A 16,366-nucleotide genomic window follows, 5' to 3' on the forward strand; every position below is an offset into this window, starting at 1 on the left:
CAGCTTCTTTCCATCTTCCTATTTTGTCTTTTGCATGCAACCTTCATCATTTTGCTTACAAGTTAGGTGGGCCACTCCAGACATATGCATGTTCTTGGCAGTTTCTGGAAATTATACCAATGGATTCCATCCTTCTGACCTCATATATTAGCTTTTTTTTTTTGTTTTAGTACTGTGATCAAAGTACCTGACAAGAAGAGCTTAGAAGAGGAAATGTTTATTTTGATTCACAATTTCAGTCCATGATGGACCAACTTTATTGCTCTGGGCCCAAGGTGAGGTGGAGCATCATGGCAGAAGGGCATGGTGGAAGACTTCTGTTCTGTTGGTGGTATCAACAAATCAGAGGAAAGGGAAGGAGCCACAAGAACAACAACTTTTCTAGGACACAATCCCAGTGACCCACCTCCTCCAGCCATGCCCTACCTGTTTATAGTTACTATCTAGTTAGTCCATTTGAACTAGGATGGACTGATTAGGTTACAGCTCTCAGAGAGTCCTGAGTTAACACAGGAACCTTGGGGATCCACCTCATACCTAAACCATAGCAACTTCTTTCCTGGAAATACCACTCAGTAGAATTCCAGTTACCTGTTATTGTTTAGAACTACATGATATTTAGCTACAGAGGAGTATGTGAAATATTGGGGTTTTTTGTTTTAGTTGGACACATAACTTCCTGAAACAAAATCAGAATACTGTTAAGGAAGATAGCAGGATGGATTTGATCTCCACAGTTAACAGTATCTTATACAGAGAACAGGGTTCCTTATGTCCCTGACATTTAGAGAGCTCTCAGTTTTGGCTGACAAATGGTAAATGCAATGATCAGTGCATAGGCAGTCACACAGCTATGGTGATCTCCAAAAATCTGTATGAATGTACATATGTTGTGCATAATATATGATTAATTGCATATTTGAACTTAGGAGACTATTTATGAATAAAATGCACTTTCATTTTTCTTAACAGCCAAGTGATATTTGTTGTATCCCAACTCCTCCTTTGTATGCAACCCTGGATGAGGAAGGGCTATCAATAATCCCCTACGGAAATAGCCAACTGGTAAGATAAAGTGAGGGGAATTGAGATCGTCATAGCTATTACTGCCTATGCAGTGTGCATTGCATTTAGCTATTTGTCAACCAATATTAAGTGTAAGGAGGTTAGGAAAAGTAATTATTTCAAGGCAGTCAGGAAAACTTGGGATGGAAAATGCATATTTACCTGGAAACAATGATGAGAAAGAGGCTTTTAAACTCAGGCATGAATAATTAAGTAGTTAAATCCACAAGTAACTATATATACTACCTCTACCTTCAATAACAAAATGACAACAGCTGTGATTATAGCCACAGCCAGAGGCCAAAACATAGAGGAGCCTGTTAGCTCCACTTTTGTTCTCTAAATGAGCTCATAATTGAAAATCTTTTGCTGCCTTCCATGCATTTTTCAATATTAATTTAATTCTTACCATAAGACATATTTTATCATTTCATTTATTTTCTAAATGTTAATATCTTGTGGGAAGCAGTGCTATGTCATTTTAAGTACAAATATCTTTTGGGAAACAGTGATGGATCATCTTAAATGTGTATCAATAATTTGGAAAATGTATTATCAAGCATAGATAGTAAATATGATTTCATTAGAACCCACCATGTTCATTTTATGTGTCTTTTGTTTGTTGGGTTGTTCTGGTGCCAGGATAGACCCAGGGCCTCATGCATGCTAAGCATGTGCTTTACCTTTAAGTTACACCTTTCGCCTACCACTTAGTTTTAGTTAGCTTTGTATTGCTGTGACCAAAAGACCTGACTCGAATAACTTAAAGGAAGAAAAGTTTATGTTGGCTCACAGTATCAGAGTTTCAGTCCTTGGCTGGCTGACTCCATAGCTCTCGGCTCTAGGTGAGGCAGAAAATTATGGTGAAAGGGCATGGTGGAGGAAAGCTACTCAGTTCATGCCAGCCAGGAAGAAGAGAGAGATCCTCATCCAGGGACAAAATATAAAACCCCAAAGTCACGTCCCCAGTGACCCTCTTCATCTAGCCACACCCCACCTGCTCAGTTACCACCCAGTTAATTCATATCAGTGGATTAACGTACTGATTAGGTTACAACTTCCACAAAGTCCAACCATTTCACCCCTGAACATTCCTGTATCATCTAGCATGAGAGCTTTTGGGGGTACCTCTTATCTGAACCATAAATGTCCATCTTAGTAGTTTCAAGAAATGCTAATCTGAGTTCAAACTGCCTATAAAGCTATCTCAATAGAAGGTTTTACTTTTATGAGATAAATTCATTTTGGTCCTCTTTTTGAGTTTGTGCACTGTGGGTCAGAGCCATGGGAAACATGGTGGGCCAACATCTACCTCCTCTTGGATAGCCGGCAGCAGACAAGTTGCAGTGAAAGCCTTTCCTTCCTTATACTTCAGCTTGTTTCCTTCTCTTTGGCTCCATGTATTCTTTTTTCCCTTTTGTCAGAGGAAGAGGGATGCAACAGTATAAAAAACTACTCCAAGAATAATCCCTCTACCCCATTAACTCAGTGAGGATGTGATCATGTTTAGTTTCTAAATGATTTATTTTTATTACATTAAATTTTACGAGACAATATATCTGGATCTTACAGTTGTCACAATGCAAGCTGGCCGAAGGTCCTCCTAGGATTCTGCTGAGTGGTTTGAATGTAGCCAGTTAGTGTCCTGGCTTCTCTTCTATTGCAGGCTGAGGTCTGGAGGGGAAGCAGAGGCACTAGTGCCCTGAGCAATCCTGTTTTGCATATTTCATCTCTAAATTTTTTTCTAATTTTTAAAAAATATTTCTCATGAGAATATTAATTCTAGAGGCCTTTATGTTTTCTGTGAAAATGGTAGCAGGTGTCCTCTGGTTTTAGATTATTTCCACAGTAGAGGGGTGCTTAAAGTCCTTGTGTCCAATCAGAACATTTGACCTGGGGTATTTGCTCCTCTCTGCTTTCTTCATTCCAGGAAAGCCAGAGGAGGGGCAAGTGAGAATAGACACTTCTGGAGTCATCCCTGTACTGGATTCTGTGGTTCTGCTACTGCACCTCCCTCTGTCCCTTGTTTTGATTATTTTCTTCTTTGCCCCACTGATGAGAAGGATATTCCCACACTACGCTTATGAGGCTAGCTGAACACCCTGCATACTACATTGGACACATGAAGTCAACAGCAGTTTATTAATCACAGATATTCACATCCCAGTGGAGGAGACAGTGCATACCACAAAGGGCCGAGTGCATGTGGGATGCTCTTAAAAAGTGACCAACTAGAGACTGCAGGCTTTGTAGAATAATCAAGGGGTGTGGTGCCCCAGGTTCCCATAGGAGTAAGTGATTGGTTTGTGGAAAGAATTCCACAGGCCATCAGGGAACTGGAAACCACTACTCAGGAATAAATAGGAATTCTGTCTGGTCCCCTGGATTAGGAGAGTTGACAGGGAGGGGACCTTGCCTGCAGAAGCAGAACAGGGAGAAGAACTTGCTGTGGAGCCATTCATGGCCTCCAGGTTTTACCAGATGTCAAGGCAGTGAATAGTATGGAACCTCCATGCCTAGACTCCCACTGTCATGACTCTCGTTGGCCAGGGCTTGTTTTATTTCTCCTCTTTTCATCCTCATATGCATCCTTTACTTTCTTTCAAATTAGAGAGAACAAAATGGTGGATTTTTAGATTTTCCTCTCTCTCAGTATGATATTGGAGAGGAATTTCTACATCAGAAGGGTATGTTTTACATTTTCCTCTAAGAGTCAGTTTTCTAACTGGATAACAGACCAGCAGAGAGGCTGGAAAATGCATTTCTTACCCACCACTTTTAGATCTGAGCATCTGAAATAGAAGATAACAATGTGGGTAATTATGTATATGTGTGTATATATGCATATATGTTTATATATATGTATACACACATATATGCACATATGTATGGGGAGATAGATAGATAAGTGCTTCTGTTAAAACACTTATAAACTGATTTCTTTTTTGTATGGACTGAACCCAGAGGCACTCTATCTACAGCACGAGCCTTTTTTTAATTTTGAGATCCCTGCTAATTACTGAGGCTAGTCTTAAACTTGAAATCCTCCTGCCTCAGCCTCTTTAGTAGCTGGGATTATAGGCATGTACCAATGCTTGTCCTGGCTTAAACTGAATTTTTAAATGTATTGATATAAATATCACATATATATTTATATCCTTGTTTGCTCCTATGTTGAGTGTTCCCAAAACTACTCTAGGTATAGTGATTTTTCTAGAACTCATAGGACCCATTATATAGTCATACTCATGCAAAAGCAGCAAAGAGAAGGTGCCTGAGGTAGAGTCCTGGGAAACTAGGTATAAGCATCCCAGAGTCTTCTCATTGGAATCACACAGGAGACAGGACTAATTCCTCCAGCAACAAACCATGGCAACATGGTTTCATGATGTGAAGTGCTGTCTACCAGAACCCCAGATTTTCATTGGGGAAGCCAATTACATATGTAGCCTTGGCTTAGTATATAGCAAAATTACAGATTCCCAGGAGGAATGCAGGTAGGTGATCAGCACAAACTGTATTGTTTGCTCAAACAGTGTAGGATCATGGAGCCAGTGCTGACATTTAGGGAATGATGTGAACCTCCTGAAATCCAAGTTCCTAGACAAGACTTTGCAAACAGGCCTCTATAAATACAGCATCTCAGGCCTGCCATGGGAAGAACACTTTCCTGAGAGCTCCCAATAGAAAGAAATATATTTCTGGGTGTGTGAGAATACAACTTCTTCCATTTGCCTTTTATTTTCTCTGCTTCCCTTAAAAACTGAAAATCAGAATAAGCTTTGTCAGTTAATCAGAATGAAGCAATTGCAGGTGCTTACTGAATACTCAGTAATTGCCCAGCACACTAGGCAATAGCAGCACAATGAGAAGACATGGCCCTTGCATTCAGAATTTGTACAAGTTTAACTTGAAATACCAGATTTTTAAATTAATTATATTATTAACCCAACACAGGTCTGCACTCAGGGAAATATTTTAAAAGTAAAAGGAACTCAGTAAACAAAAACCCTGCCTGCTTGCCAAAAACATCTAGCATTAAAAGTATTAGAGTCTTTGCCTACCCAGAGCTGTTTAACGGGTACAGTATCCTGACTCTGCAAAGGTAGCAAAATCATTTGTTCCTTAGATAGAGACTTGTATGAGTGACTGAGGTTTTAAGCCTATTACTTATGATCATGAAATTGACCTCCCCATGAAGAAGTAGGGATTTTAAAATAAGTTGAGAAGACTCTATGGAGCTTAATTAATTAATCCACAGAATGTATTTATTTATAATCTCTACTAGAGCTAATAAACTATGGGTTAAAAATTTTAGTTGGGTGACCTTGGAGCTTAAATAAATGTTTGAAGGATAAAATTCAGCCCAAACAAAGTTAAAGTTATCAAATCATTAATTGACCAAGTAACTGGTGAACAGAACCAGTTATTCTGGGCATAACAGTGCAGAGCTGCTTTATGGTTCATATCAACAGTAGGTTTATGACCTCAATGTTGTATCAGGATCCCCAAATGCTGTAACTGCTATTAATGGTTCATTTGTTCAACAATTAAAGTCCTACATGATCTAAGTTCTAGCCTAAAAATTAATTTAATGCACAATCAAAAGCAGTAATAATGGTTAGAAGGCAAGACATGGTAGTTCAGTTACTCAGTAGGGGAACGGCTGGCCTTTGAACTGAAAGTCCATGAAATAATTTTTTATCAGTCTGGTGGGGATATTAACCCACCTTCCATTTGCCCTTCATCTGCTGTGTCCACCCCTCCCTACTAAGTCATGCTGACCTTTTGGCTGGCTGTAGCTTTGGTGTAAGTGAAGGAGTTCCATCTTGAGCTCCATCTCGGAGAGTGAATCATTAAGTGCCAAAAGGCCCAAAGGTAGCCACACTGACACAGGACTGCAGCAAAGCTCCAGCGTGCCTTTCCCTCCCAGTCTCTTACTGCCAGCACACTCTTCTGCCAGTTGTCTTTCACTATTCCTTTTGTTTAAACCCTTGAAGGTCACCTTTGAAAGGTTAGTCATGGTGCCAAATATAAGTATAAACTTCTCACTGAGATGGAAGAGAGCATTTAAGTTTTAATTCCAGCCTCACCCCTGCACTGCTGGTCAGTTTCTAGAATGAGAAAGCAAGGAGAGATGTTCCAGACTTATGATGGGGCTCCTGGGGCCAGGTCTGATAAAACCATCATTAGTTGAAAATATTAAGTAAAAAATGCATCGAAGGGGGTTCGATCCCCAACACCACACACACACACACACACACACAAATGCACTGAAGGGCTGGGGTGGAGTGCAGTGGCAAGATGCTCACCTAACATGGATAAGGCCTGGGTATGTAGGGCTGCGGCTGGGGCTCTGTGGTAGTATATTTGTCTGGCGTGTGGGAGGCACTGGGTTCAATTCTCAGCACCACATATAAACAAACAAACAAATAAATAAATAAAGGTCTATCAACAACTTAAAAATATTTGTTAAAAAATTTCACGTATTACACCTAACCCAAACATTACAAGCCAGTCATGCTGACCTTTTGGCTGTAGCTTTGGTGTAAGTGAAGGAGTTCCATCTTGAGCTCCGTCTCAGAGAGTTTCCCCTCAGGCCCTGGATAACTCCTGCCCAGCCTTGAGAGAGGTTCAGACTTCATATAGTTAGCTCAGGAAAAGATCCAAATTCAAGACTCAATGTACAGTTTCTACCAAGCATGTATATCTTTCATGTCCATCCTAAAGTTGAAAAATTGTGATGGACCCATTGATATCAGGGACAATCTGTCTTGGTTTTTCATACAGGGACATGATGAAGGCTAGCTAGATAATGAAGTCACTACAGAGAATAATAAAAATATCAATTACATAATCACATGTATTATAAATTATTACATTTTAACAGACTTTACCTTCTAACTTTTGAGCATATCCGGCAGCAAATGTCTCTGGATACTAAATTTTCAGATCCAAAAACCATAAATCCTAAATTGGTGAATATCAAGATCATAGAGCCTAAATTTGGCTCCTGTAGAAGTTTCTAGATATTAGCCCATTTGCCTTATTGTTGAGAAGTTAAATTTTACTCCTTTATTTATTTCCTACTTTCATTTTTTAGAGTTCTGGGAGCTTTTGGGGTATAACTTTATTTCTGAGACCTGAAATATCATCCAGATAGAAAATGTTTTTGTTTTTTCTCATGGTCAGCACTCAAGTATTTTTGTTTTTAAAAATGATTCTTTTCAATTTCGAACATTCTCCTCCTTTTATTTCTTTTCTTATTTCTTCCCATTTTTTATGTTCTTCCTTTACTTGCCTAGATTAAACTCACATATTTCTTAAATTGTTTCTTATATTTTTCCATATCTTTTTTTCTCTGTGTGCTAGTAGATTTTGTCCACAAAATTGGGTCCCTATTTCTATTTTTTTTTTGCTATGAATGGATATTACTTAGCCCCTTGATATTTTTAATCCAGCAGTCATACTATTAATCCACAAGAACTCCTCCATTTTCATTGATTTCTTTCTTTCTTTCTTTTTTTTTGGGGGGGGGTTACAGTGCTGATTTATGGTTGCAATAGCCTTTCAATATTTAAGTCATTACAAGCTTTCTTTTCTTCTCTCAGCTATCTGTTTCTATCAGGATATATACCACACTATATTTCTTTTACTGAATGTTGATTTCAAGCACTGACTATGGGTCCTGGGTAAATCAATACAGTATGTGTGCAGTGTATAAATGGGAATTAGTTTGATAGCACACATGCAAAAGTAGACACACACACACACACACACACACAATCTTAATCCATTTCCTCTATCATAGAATAACACAGCCTGGGTAATGTATCAACAACACAGATTGATTTCTTACCATTCTCCAAAACTGGGGAAACTCCAAACTTTGGGAGCTGGGCTGGCATCTAGGGAGGGCCTTTGTGCTCCATCATCCCACAGTTGAAGGTGGAAGACAAAGAGTCGGAGGACACAAGTCATCCTTCAATGAAGAACCCATTCTCACAGGTGCCTTTGTGTCCCATTCCACTCTTTAAAGCTCTGCCTCTTAATACTGCTACATTGAAAATTGTATTTCCAACACATGCTTTTTTGAGGGACCCTTTCAAACCATAACACAAGCACACACCTGAATGCCTAAAGGGAGGGGTGAATAATTTCATGAATTCTTTCTGTTCCACATAGAGTTGATGTTTTCCTTTTATTCTCCCTTCCATCAAGGTCCAGAGCAACCTGATATTGAGGTCTGTTTTGGTCCCAAGTCTGAACATCTGTCCTGGAATTCTTCCCCCAAAAGTACACTTTGTTTAGAGTGCTTCTCTTGAATTCATGTATAGCTACTCCCTGTTATTCATGGGGGCTAGGTAGAGGTCTCTCCTGCCATTTCCTGAGAAACGCTTATAATAAACTACTCTATCCTTGCCCTTTGTATTTTTCACTTTGAGCTGTTTGTTTGTTTTTTACAGTTTTCCTATGGATCTGTCCTCTCTGTGCCAGAAATGTGGTCTTATGTTGTTTTTAGGCTGAGAATAGCCCCACAATTTTCAAACAAATTATTTACTTGTGATTTTCCAGGTATCTCTAACAAAATTTCTGATCTGTCATTAGAACACTTTGTTGTTTCTAATGCCATTCTGAACCTGTTATTATCAAAATACACACCTTCTTAATAATGAGTGATTGGGTGGAGGAGGGTAGGTGGTATGTGCTCAGTCTTCTGACCAAAACTGCTTCTGCTTCCTCTTGAGCATTGTTTGCCACTAAAAACAGATGCTTTTCTATTTATATAATATGTGCACTTTGGGGGAAAGTTAGATAACACAGAGAAACAAGATGAAAAATAGCACCTTCTAAAGTTTCATGTATCATGATTTTAGTAATATACAGTATGTTTAATTTTGCAAAAAGTTGCTTCAACCATGGAATGTAATATTTGCATTTTATTGGGAAGAATTCCTCTATTACAGATGCTCCTAAATCTTAGAGCTCATGCACAGGCCTGCAGTGCAGTCCATCACAATCAGAAACCTAGTTTCTAAATACACTTCCTGCATAATGAAAATCAGAGCTTTTCTAATATTCAGTGAATGGGAATAAAATATTTAGTTCAGTCCTATGTATTCATAAAGTACTTGTTCTAATATATTTTCACTCTCATAATAAAAAAAGAAACTATTTTTTGCTATGGATTTATAAACCACTGCAAAATGCAGCCATAAAGTCTGCTTTTAAAATCACATGGTATTAGTCAGTGAGCTGAATCATTAGACAATTAGAGGCTTACTTTTGTTTTAAAATAAGAAGTTTGATGTAGGAAGGTCAAGGCTGGAATGGCTGTGGTAGAATGGATCTACCAATTCTTTTATGGTTTCATTCTGTTCCCTTAGCATGCAGGCTAATAGCTTTTACTTATAGGACAGGATGTCTGGGCATCTCAGTTCCCTGTCTATGTTCCTGGAAGAAGTACTAGTCAACTGAATTCTTCCATTCCAATAAGAAAACACTGTTGGATGCTCTACCAAGTAGAGTTTCATTCTTATCTAATTGGATGTAGCCATCACAGGATGACACTTGTCTTTTTGTCCATGGAACAAAATCATGATATTCATAAGTTATTAAACAAAAGGGGATTTTGGCAGGCAGTTGGCAGTGCCTTTGTTTCTGAGACCAGTTCTGTTATAGTGCATGGCATTTATGAGAATCAATATGGTTATGGGAAAATTGGGTAAGTGCTATTATCAAACCACAAGTAGTCATTATCTACCTCCACACAACTGTACAGAGACATACAAATGCTGGTGGAATGCATAATGGAATGCACTGTCACATTTGGAAAGATAAATGCCTGGATAAAAATGACTTTCTTTATTTCTTTTTTTTTTTTTTTTTTTTTTTTTTTTAGCCAGATGATGCTTGTGACAACCATACCACTCAGTTGGGTGGCACTGAGGAAGAAAAAGAGGTACCAGAAGTTATCCAAACGAGTGGTCCTGTGGTAAGTTATAGAAGGGGAACTGCGGGTAGGGATGAAAGAAGCAGCCATTTCTTCAAGACCATCATGCAAGCCTTGGGAAAATTGTGGTGTGATTAGGACGGTTGGACAACCACAGCTTTCAACATATCTGTCTACGTTTGATCAATTTGTAAGAAAAATATTTAGCAGCAAATAAAGTCAAGTTTAATAGGTAAATCCACAAATAAATCCATTATTTTATGAAAATAGGCATACACTGCGGAACTCTATGATTTGCAAGCATTTATTTTTTGATAGAGTTAGCGTCCTTACATTTTTTTTTCTTTCATTTATAAAAATTCTCTTAGGAGTCTTAGTACCACTGAGTTACAAGTCTGCCTGCTGCAACAGACTCTTCTCTCGTTTCTGGGTGTTCTTTTGTTCCCCGCTGCAGGTGGATATCCATCCCCTTATGAGGACAGCACTTCACCTGAGGTGTCCAGTCCCCCTCTCTCTTCCCTATTCCCTCACCTTCCCCAGAAAGCCACTTCTCTTTGGGGTTAACCAGAGCAGGGCAAAGTCAGGCAAGCCAAGTACAATGATCAGGCCTCTATTAAAGTACAGTGGGGAAAGGTTGCTGTGTTTATCCCTCACCCACTAATTTTTCTCACCTGTTTCTACTTGTAGGCTAGCCTAAGCTATCTTTTCTCTCCCAGTCTAGAGTTTATGTAATTTATTTTCCCTTTTATTTTTCCATCTTCTTAGCCTCTCTCCTGACTTCTTTCCAGATAGAACAAAGCAAACTGGCCAATCCCAATAGGTCCTTTCTTCTCTGCAGAGATGATGTTGAGCAGTGACTTTTAGTTTGAAAGGGTAGTCACAGATTGCACCTACCCGTGGCTACTCATACCTCTAGTTATTTTCTTTCCTGCTTTAGAGGAGATACTACTGTGTAATCATTTCCAGAATTTTCTGCATTTGCTTTATCCTTGTGCTTGTGTTAATGAGGCAGGAGGTAGATTTGGGGAAAGAATCTACATTATTTCTGAAACCTCTCTCTCTCTCTGACTTATATGAATGATGCTGTGCTTATTCTTTCCTGTCTTTTAGCTACATCTTGTTGCTTCTGTTAGGTTTTAGGAGAGAAGAGAGGGTTGGTCAGCTGGCTAACTACCATTATTTCCCAGATTATAATCCCTCTCATTTACAGAAAAAATATAAAAACTCCTTTGATACTAAAAGTTCTCCACCATCTGCTCTCTGCTGGTATTCCCAACTCTTGGTTCCCTTGAATTAACCTCAGGAACTATCTACTTCTAAAAACAAATAGGCACATACCCTAAGTCTTCCAGTATCAACATTTGTTAGGTCTTTTCTTGCCTTTTAGAATGGGCAACAGATTTCGAATAGGCTCTTCAAAGAAAGCACGTAGATGACCCATAAGTTCACGAAAATGTACTATCATTAATGATCATAGAAACGTAAATAAAGCCATAGTGAGATCTCTCTAGATTCCCTGTGGAATGGCTCAAATGGAAAAGACTGACCTCATTGAGCAGTGCCAAGAATTCAGAGCAACTGGACCTTTTATACGCTGGGAATGTAGGTGACTCATCCACTTTGAAAGATGATTTAGCAGCTTCTTAAAGTGTTAAGGTTGTACTTACCCTTCCACCAGCAGGTGGTACATATCCATACAAAGACTGTTTAAATGTAGTTATATTTGTAATAGCCCCAAACTGAAAACAGCCCAGATGTCCACCTACTGGTAAATGGATAAACAACTATAGTATGTCCACACAGTGGAATACTACTCAGCAGTAAAAAGCAATGAACTGTCTACATTTAACATGGATGGACCTCAAAATAATCATGCCATGTAAAGGAAGCCAGACCAAAAAATATTCAATATATATAAAATTATAGATAGTGGAACTAACGTAGAGTGACAGAAAGCTCAGTGAATTGCCAGCGATATGGGGAAGGTGAAGAGGGGAGGGGAGGAGAGGAGACATCTTGTTCATTATTATTATCTTGACTATAATTTTTGTCAAAAATTATCAGATTGTATGCTGTGTACTCCTTAAATATTGCAGTTTAAATTTTCACTTAATTGTGTGTCAGTTTAAATATTGTGTTTTAAATATTCACTTAATTGTATATTGGCAGTATCTTGATAATAAGTTTATTGAGAAAAACTTTTGAACTTTGAACAAGTGTTCAAAGGAATCCTCATAAAGGACTATGATTTTATTTATAGTCAACAATTATTTTGAAGTAAACTACTTACAATAAATAAATGAGTAGTCTATTCATGTATTAGATGTGGCTGACCCTTGACTCTTCCACAAATGCCCCTAAATCTGCATTTATAAAAGATTTACAATCCAGTCTGCCAGCATCCAAAACCTCATCTACAAATCACTTCTTATATAGTTAAAAGAAGACATTTCCCTTATGTTCAGCCAAGATAAATGAAATATTCAGTGGAGATGTTAGTTTATTGAAAAGGCAAAGTAATCAATCTTGTTTATTTCCAATGTCTTAAGTGAAAATCAAATGGCTACACTTGCTATTGATTCATAATTCACTGCAAAATACAATCACACCATCTGTTAAAAATCATCAGTTGCATCTGTGTTTGCTTCCTATAAAAGGAAATCTAAGGAACCTTGATTTAAACAAGTAGGAGTTTGTTTTAATCACAAAGTAAGAAACCGATGGTGGATAAACCAAAGCTGGTACAGCTGGAGCAGGGTGCAGTGGCAACTTTACCATGGATCTCTGGCCTTTTCCTGTGCACAGGGCCACCTTAGCATGTGGAGTTATCCCTTATTCTTACAAGATGGTTAGGAAACTGTAGAAACTGTGCTGATGTTTCTGTTAGGATCATGTGCCAACCAACTGTTCATTTTTAACACAAAACCTTAGTTCTGTGTAAAACCTGCACAGTAGAATTTCTTTTATTTTCCATTAACAGATTTTGACACTTTTCACAAGACATTTGTTTTTGTTTTCTGTTTTTCTTATTTTAGTTGCCGGAACCTTGTTTCTTTTTATATAAGCTTCTCTAGGATTTTTTGTTTACCTTCTCTTGCAACTGTTTCAATTTCATGAATTTGAAAAATGTTAAGGATGTACTTCCTCTTCCACCAGCAGTTCTGAACTTCCACAAAGATTTGTTCTTCATTTCCTTCATTTCTTATCAACGCTCAGTGGATACTTTCCATCTGAGAATTGTTTTCTTCAGTTTCTAGACATTGTCTTTCATTATGTCTACAATTATTTTTTTCTCCCCATTTTCTAAGTCCCATCCTTTTAGAATACATCGTTGTTGCTTTGCCTGAATTATTAAAATTTATTATTATTGTTATTTCCTAAACTTTCTCTCATGTAAGTCTGTTCCTTCTGTTTTCTAGATTTTTTTCATCTTTATGTTCTAGATTTAATATTTTTTCTTATTGTTATTATTTTTCTTGCCTCACTCTATTTGTAAATATCAGCAAACATTCTTATTTTCTAAGAAAAACATGTTTCTCTCTGATTTACTCATTGTTATAGTAGTATGTTCTATTTCAGAGTAGCCATAGCTACTTACCTTATTTCTGAAGATATCCTTATCTTATTTCTGAAGATAAGAATTAAATTATATTTCAGAGTCAAAATTTTTAAGCTTTTTGATGTTGAGGCATAATTTAGACATAATAAGTGCATATACTTTTGGTACATAATTCAATTAGTGTTATCAAATGTGTTAACCTACCAAAATGTAGAATATTATCATCCCACCATCAAACCAATGGTGGATAAACCAAAGCTGGTACAGCTGGAGCAGGTGCAGTGGCAACTTTCCCATGGACCTCTGGCCTTTTCCTTTGAACAGTGCCACCTTAGCATGTGGAGTTAACCCTTATTCTTACAAGATGGTTAGGAAACTCTAGAAACTGTGCTGATGTTTCTGTTAGGAGCAGTGTTCCTCTTGGTCAGTGTTCCTTCTCTCCCTTAGAGGTAAACCCTGCTGCGATTCCTAACACATAGGTCGGTTTCCCCTTCCACATAGATGGAGTCATAAAATACTTTTTTGAATCTGCTTTTTAAATTAATTATCATAATTTTAAGATGTATATTGTATGTAGTCCTATTATAACTAATAGTAATCCATTGTACCAATATGACACTATTGGCATATTTATTCACCTACTGATGGACATTAGGATTATTTCCAGTTTGGAGCTATTGTAAGCAATGCTGCCATGAACATTAATACAATATAAAGAATGTGTATTTTTATTTCTCCTGGGTATTGATGCCACAAAATTGAGATTTTTGATAAACACAAATACAGCCTCATCATTCTTGGTTCTTAAATTCAGCAAGTAATAATTTTATGGGTAAATCCAAAATAACTAAATTCTATCTTTAAAATAATCTATAGGCAAACATAACAATAGCAAAAAATAGTTTATGCATATCCTGTGTGTTGGTTATTGTCAACTAAAGCTTGGTCTTCATGGGTAAGCTCACAGACAACCCTGTAAAATTTTTTGCAGTATTTTCAGCATTGACTAAGATATAAACATTTAGTGTTTTCCAGTGATTTTCCAAATGTAAATATTCTGTGGAGAGAACATGGTAGCTTTTGCAATATGTAGCAGTAGTGATGTAAACAGTGACGTATCTGCTGGAACATGAGCACCATCTGGTCAGGAAACTGCACACCTCCTATTGAGTGGCAGCGAGTGTCCTCCAGTGGATGGAGAACTTCTGATCAAGACTGTGGGTCCTAGGAGTTTTTCTTCCTGTTAAGTTCCCCAGGCCCTTCCCTAGCCTATCAGCACCCTGTCACAAAGGAGGGAGGTAGATCCACCCAAAGACTCCACCCAAGGAAACACAGTGGAAAGGTGTTCCACAGGGCAGAAGATTTCAGCACATTTGCAGATGGACATAACAGCTCTCTGAATTTCTGAAGTTTTCTGCAGAGCTAGACTTCATTGATTTTTTTTTTTGAGTGATTGGTGTAGGAAATTATTTGATGTTTCCTGTACTGTTTGTTAGGTAGATTTATTTTTCCAAAAGGCAAATATTGTCGGTTGTGAGTTCATCTAAGTGAATACTGGAAAATGCTAAACTTTAAGGTGTGTAGAGTGGGTAGATAGGTTAGTACACACTCTTATTGCAAAACCAATGAGGGAGATGAAGAACTCTTAGTTTTATACTTCTGGGCAAACCTGATTTCTGCTTTTGTTCTCCCCTCCATGTCTTCATTGTGACTTCTGGAGTTCCTTTTCCTTTAGACCTTTGGACCTGCACTGGAAACTCTCCCATCCCAAACACTTAGATCATTTTATTTAGATTGTATTTTTTTGCATTTTCCTAGGATTATATTTAAGGATTAGCTACATTTTTAAGGAAGGGAAGGTCTATGTGGCTTCCGTTTTTGCAAAGGTTTCTTAATAATTTGCCTGTGTTCTCTTCTTTGTTATTTATTTTTCTCTTCTGTCCTGAGAAATTTTCTTTTATGCTACATTTAGGCAGAGGTTTTTATCTTCCCAAACTAATCCCATTTGCATTACATCCAGAAATTTCTGCAAGTTTTTCTGCTACAGAATTCTCTGATGATAATCCAGTGCTGTTAAAAATATGTTTGTGTGTGTGTGTGTGTGTGTGTGTGTGTGTGTGTGTGTGTGTGTTTCCTGCCATTTGTAGTGATATGGGGAGGACAGGGAGGTAGATGTTTTCCATCTTGGTTCAAATTTCTTGTGCTAGGTCTTGGGTTTTATTTGTTTCTTTAAAGAAAAGTTCTTTATTCATTTTATAAAAGAAATACAGGCCATCTATATGAGAATTGAGAAAATATGGTCAAATGAGTTGAGAAAATTGGTCAAATGAATTGAAGATTGACAGTTATTTTAAAAGAAAACATTGTATGTTTTCATAAGTTTCAAATATATTAAATTTTGTGATGTTTCCTTTGGCAAAGAAAATAATGTTATCTTTTAATTTCAGTATAATCATTGTACATTACAGGAAAAAAATAGTTCTAGCTTTATGAATGACAAAGAAAAAAAGAGTTGGTACCATTGCTACTGAATTCTATTCAGTAAAAAAAAAAAAAGTCACAGAATTCGTAAAAATGAACCAAAAATTATTAGAACAATTAAGTTTGCATTTGGGTGCATATAATAAAAAAAGTAGTTGTTTTGCTTCCCATGGAGATACTTAGCATAGGCTGTGGTCCTGTCACGAGCATATACCAGCTGGGATTTTGTTGGTTGGTTGGTTGGTTGGTTTGGTTTTGATCAGGAAAGCTTTAGCTTTCCCAGAAGCACTCTTGGTAAGTTTATTCTT

General features: G+C 37.5%; 1 protein-coding gene across 3 annotated transcripts in view; it reads left to right on the forward strand.

Moving 5' to 3' along the window:
- Positions 1–16,366, forward strand: part of Arhgap28 (Rho GTPase activating protein 28) — a 180,271-nt gene that overhangs the window by 114,964 nt on the left and 48,941 nt on the right. For all 3 annotated transcript variants that reach the window (XM_077792228.1, XM_077792229.1, XM_026408882.2), the window contains exon 4: positions 9,968–10,060. In XM_077792228.1, the coding sequence (XP_077648354.1) occupies positions 9,968–10,060 (93 nt within the window). The remainder of the gene's footprint in view (positions 1–9,967; positions 10,061–16,366) is intronic.

The sequence above is a fragment of the Urocitellus parryii genome, chromosome 13 (assembly GCF_045843805.1).
Source record: "Urocitellus parryii isolate mUroPar1 chromosome 13, mUroPar1.hap1, whole genome shotgun sequence".
In the NCBI taxonomy this organism is placed as follows: Eukaryota; Metazoa; Chordata; class Mammalia; order Rodentia; family Sciuridae; genus Urocitellus; species Urocitellus parryii.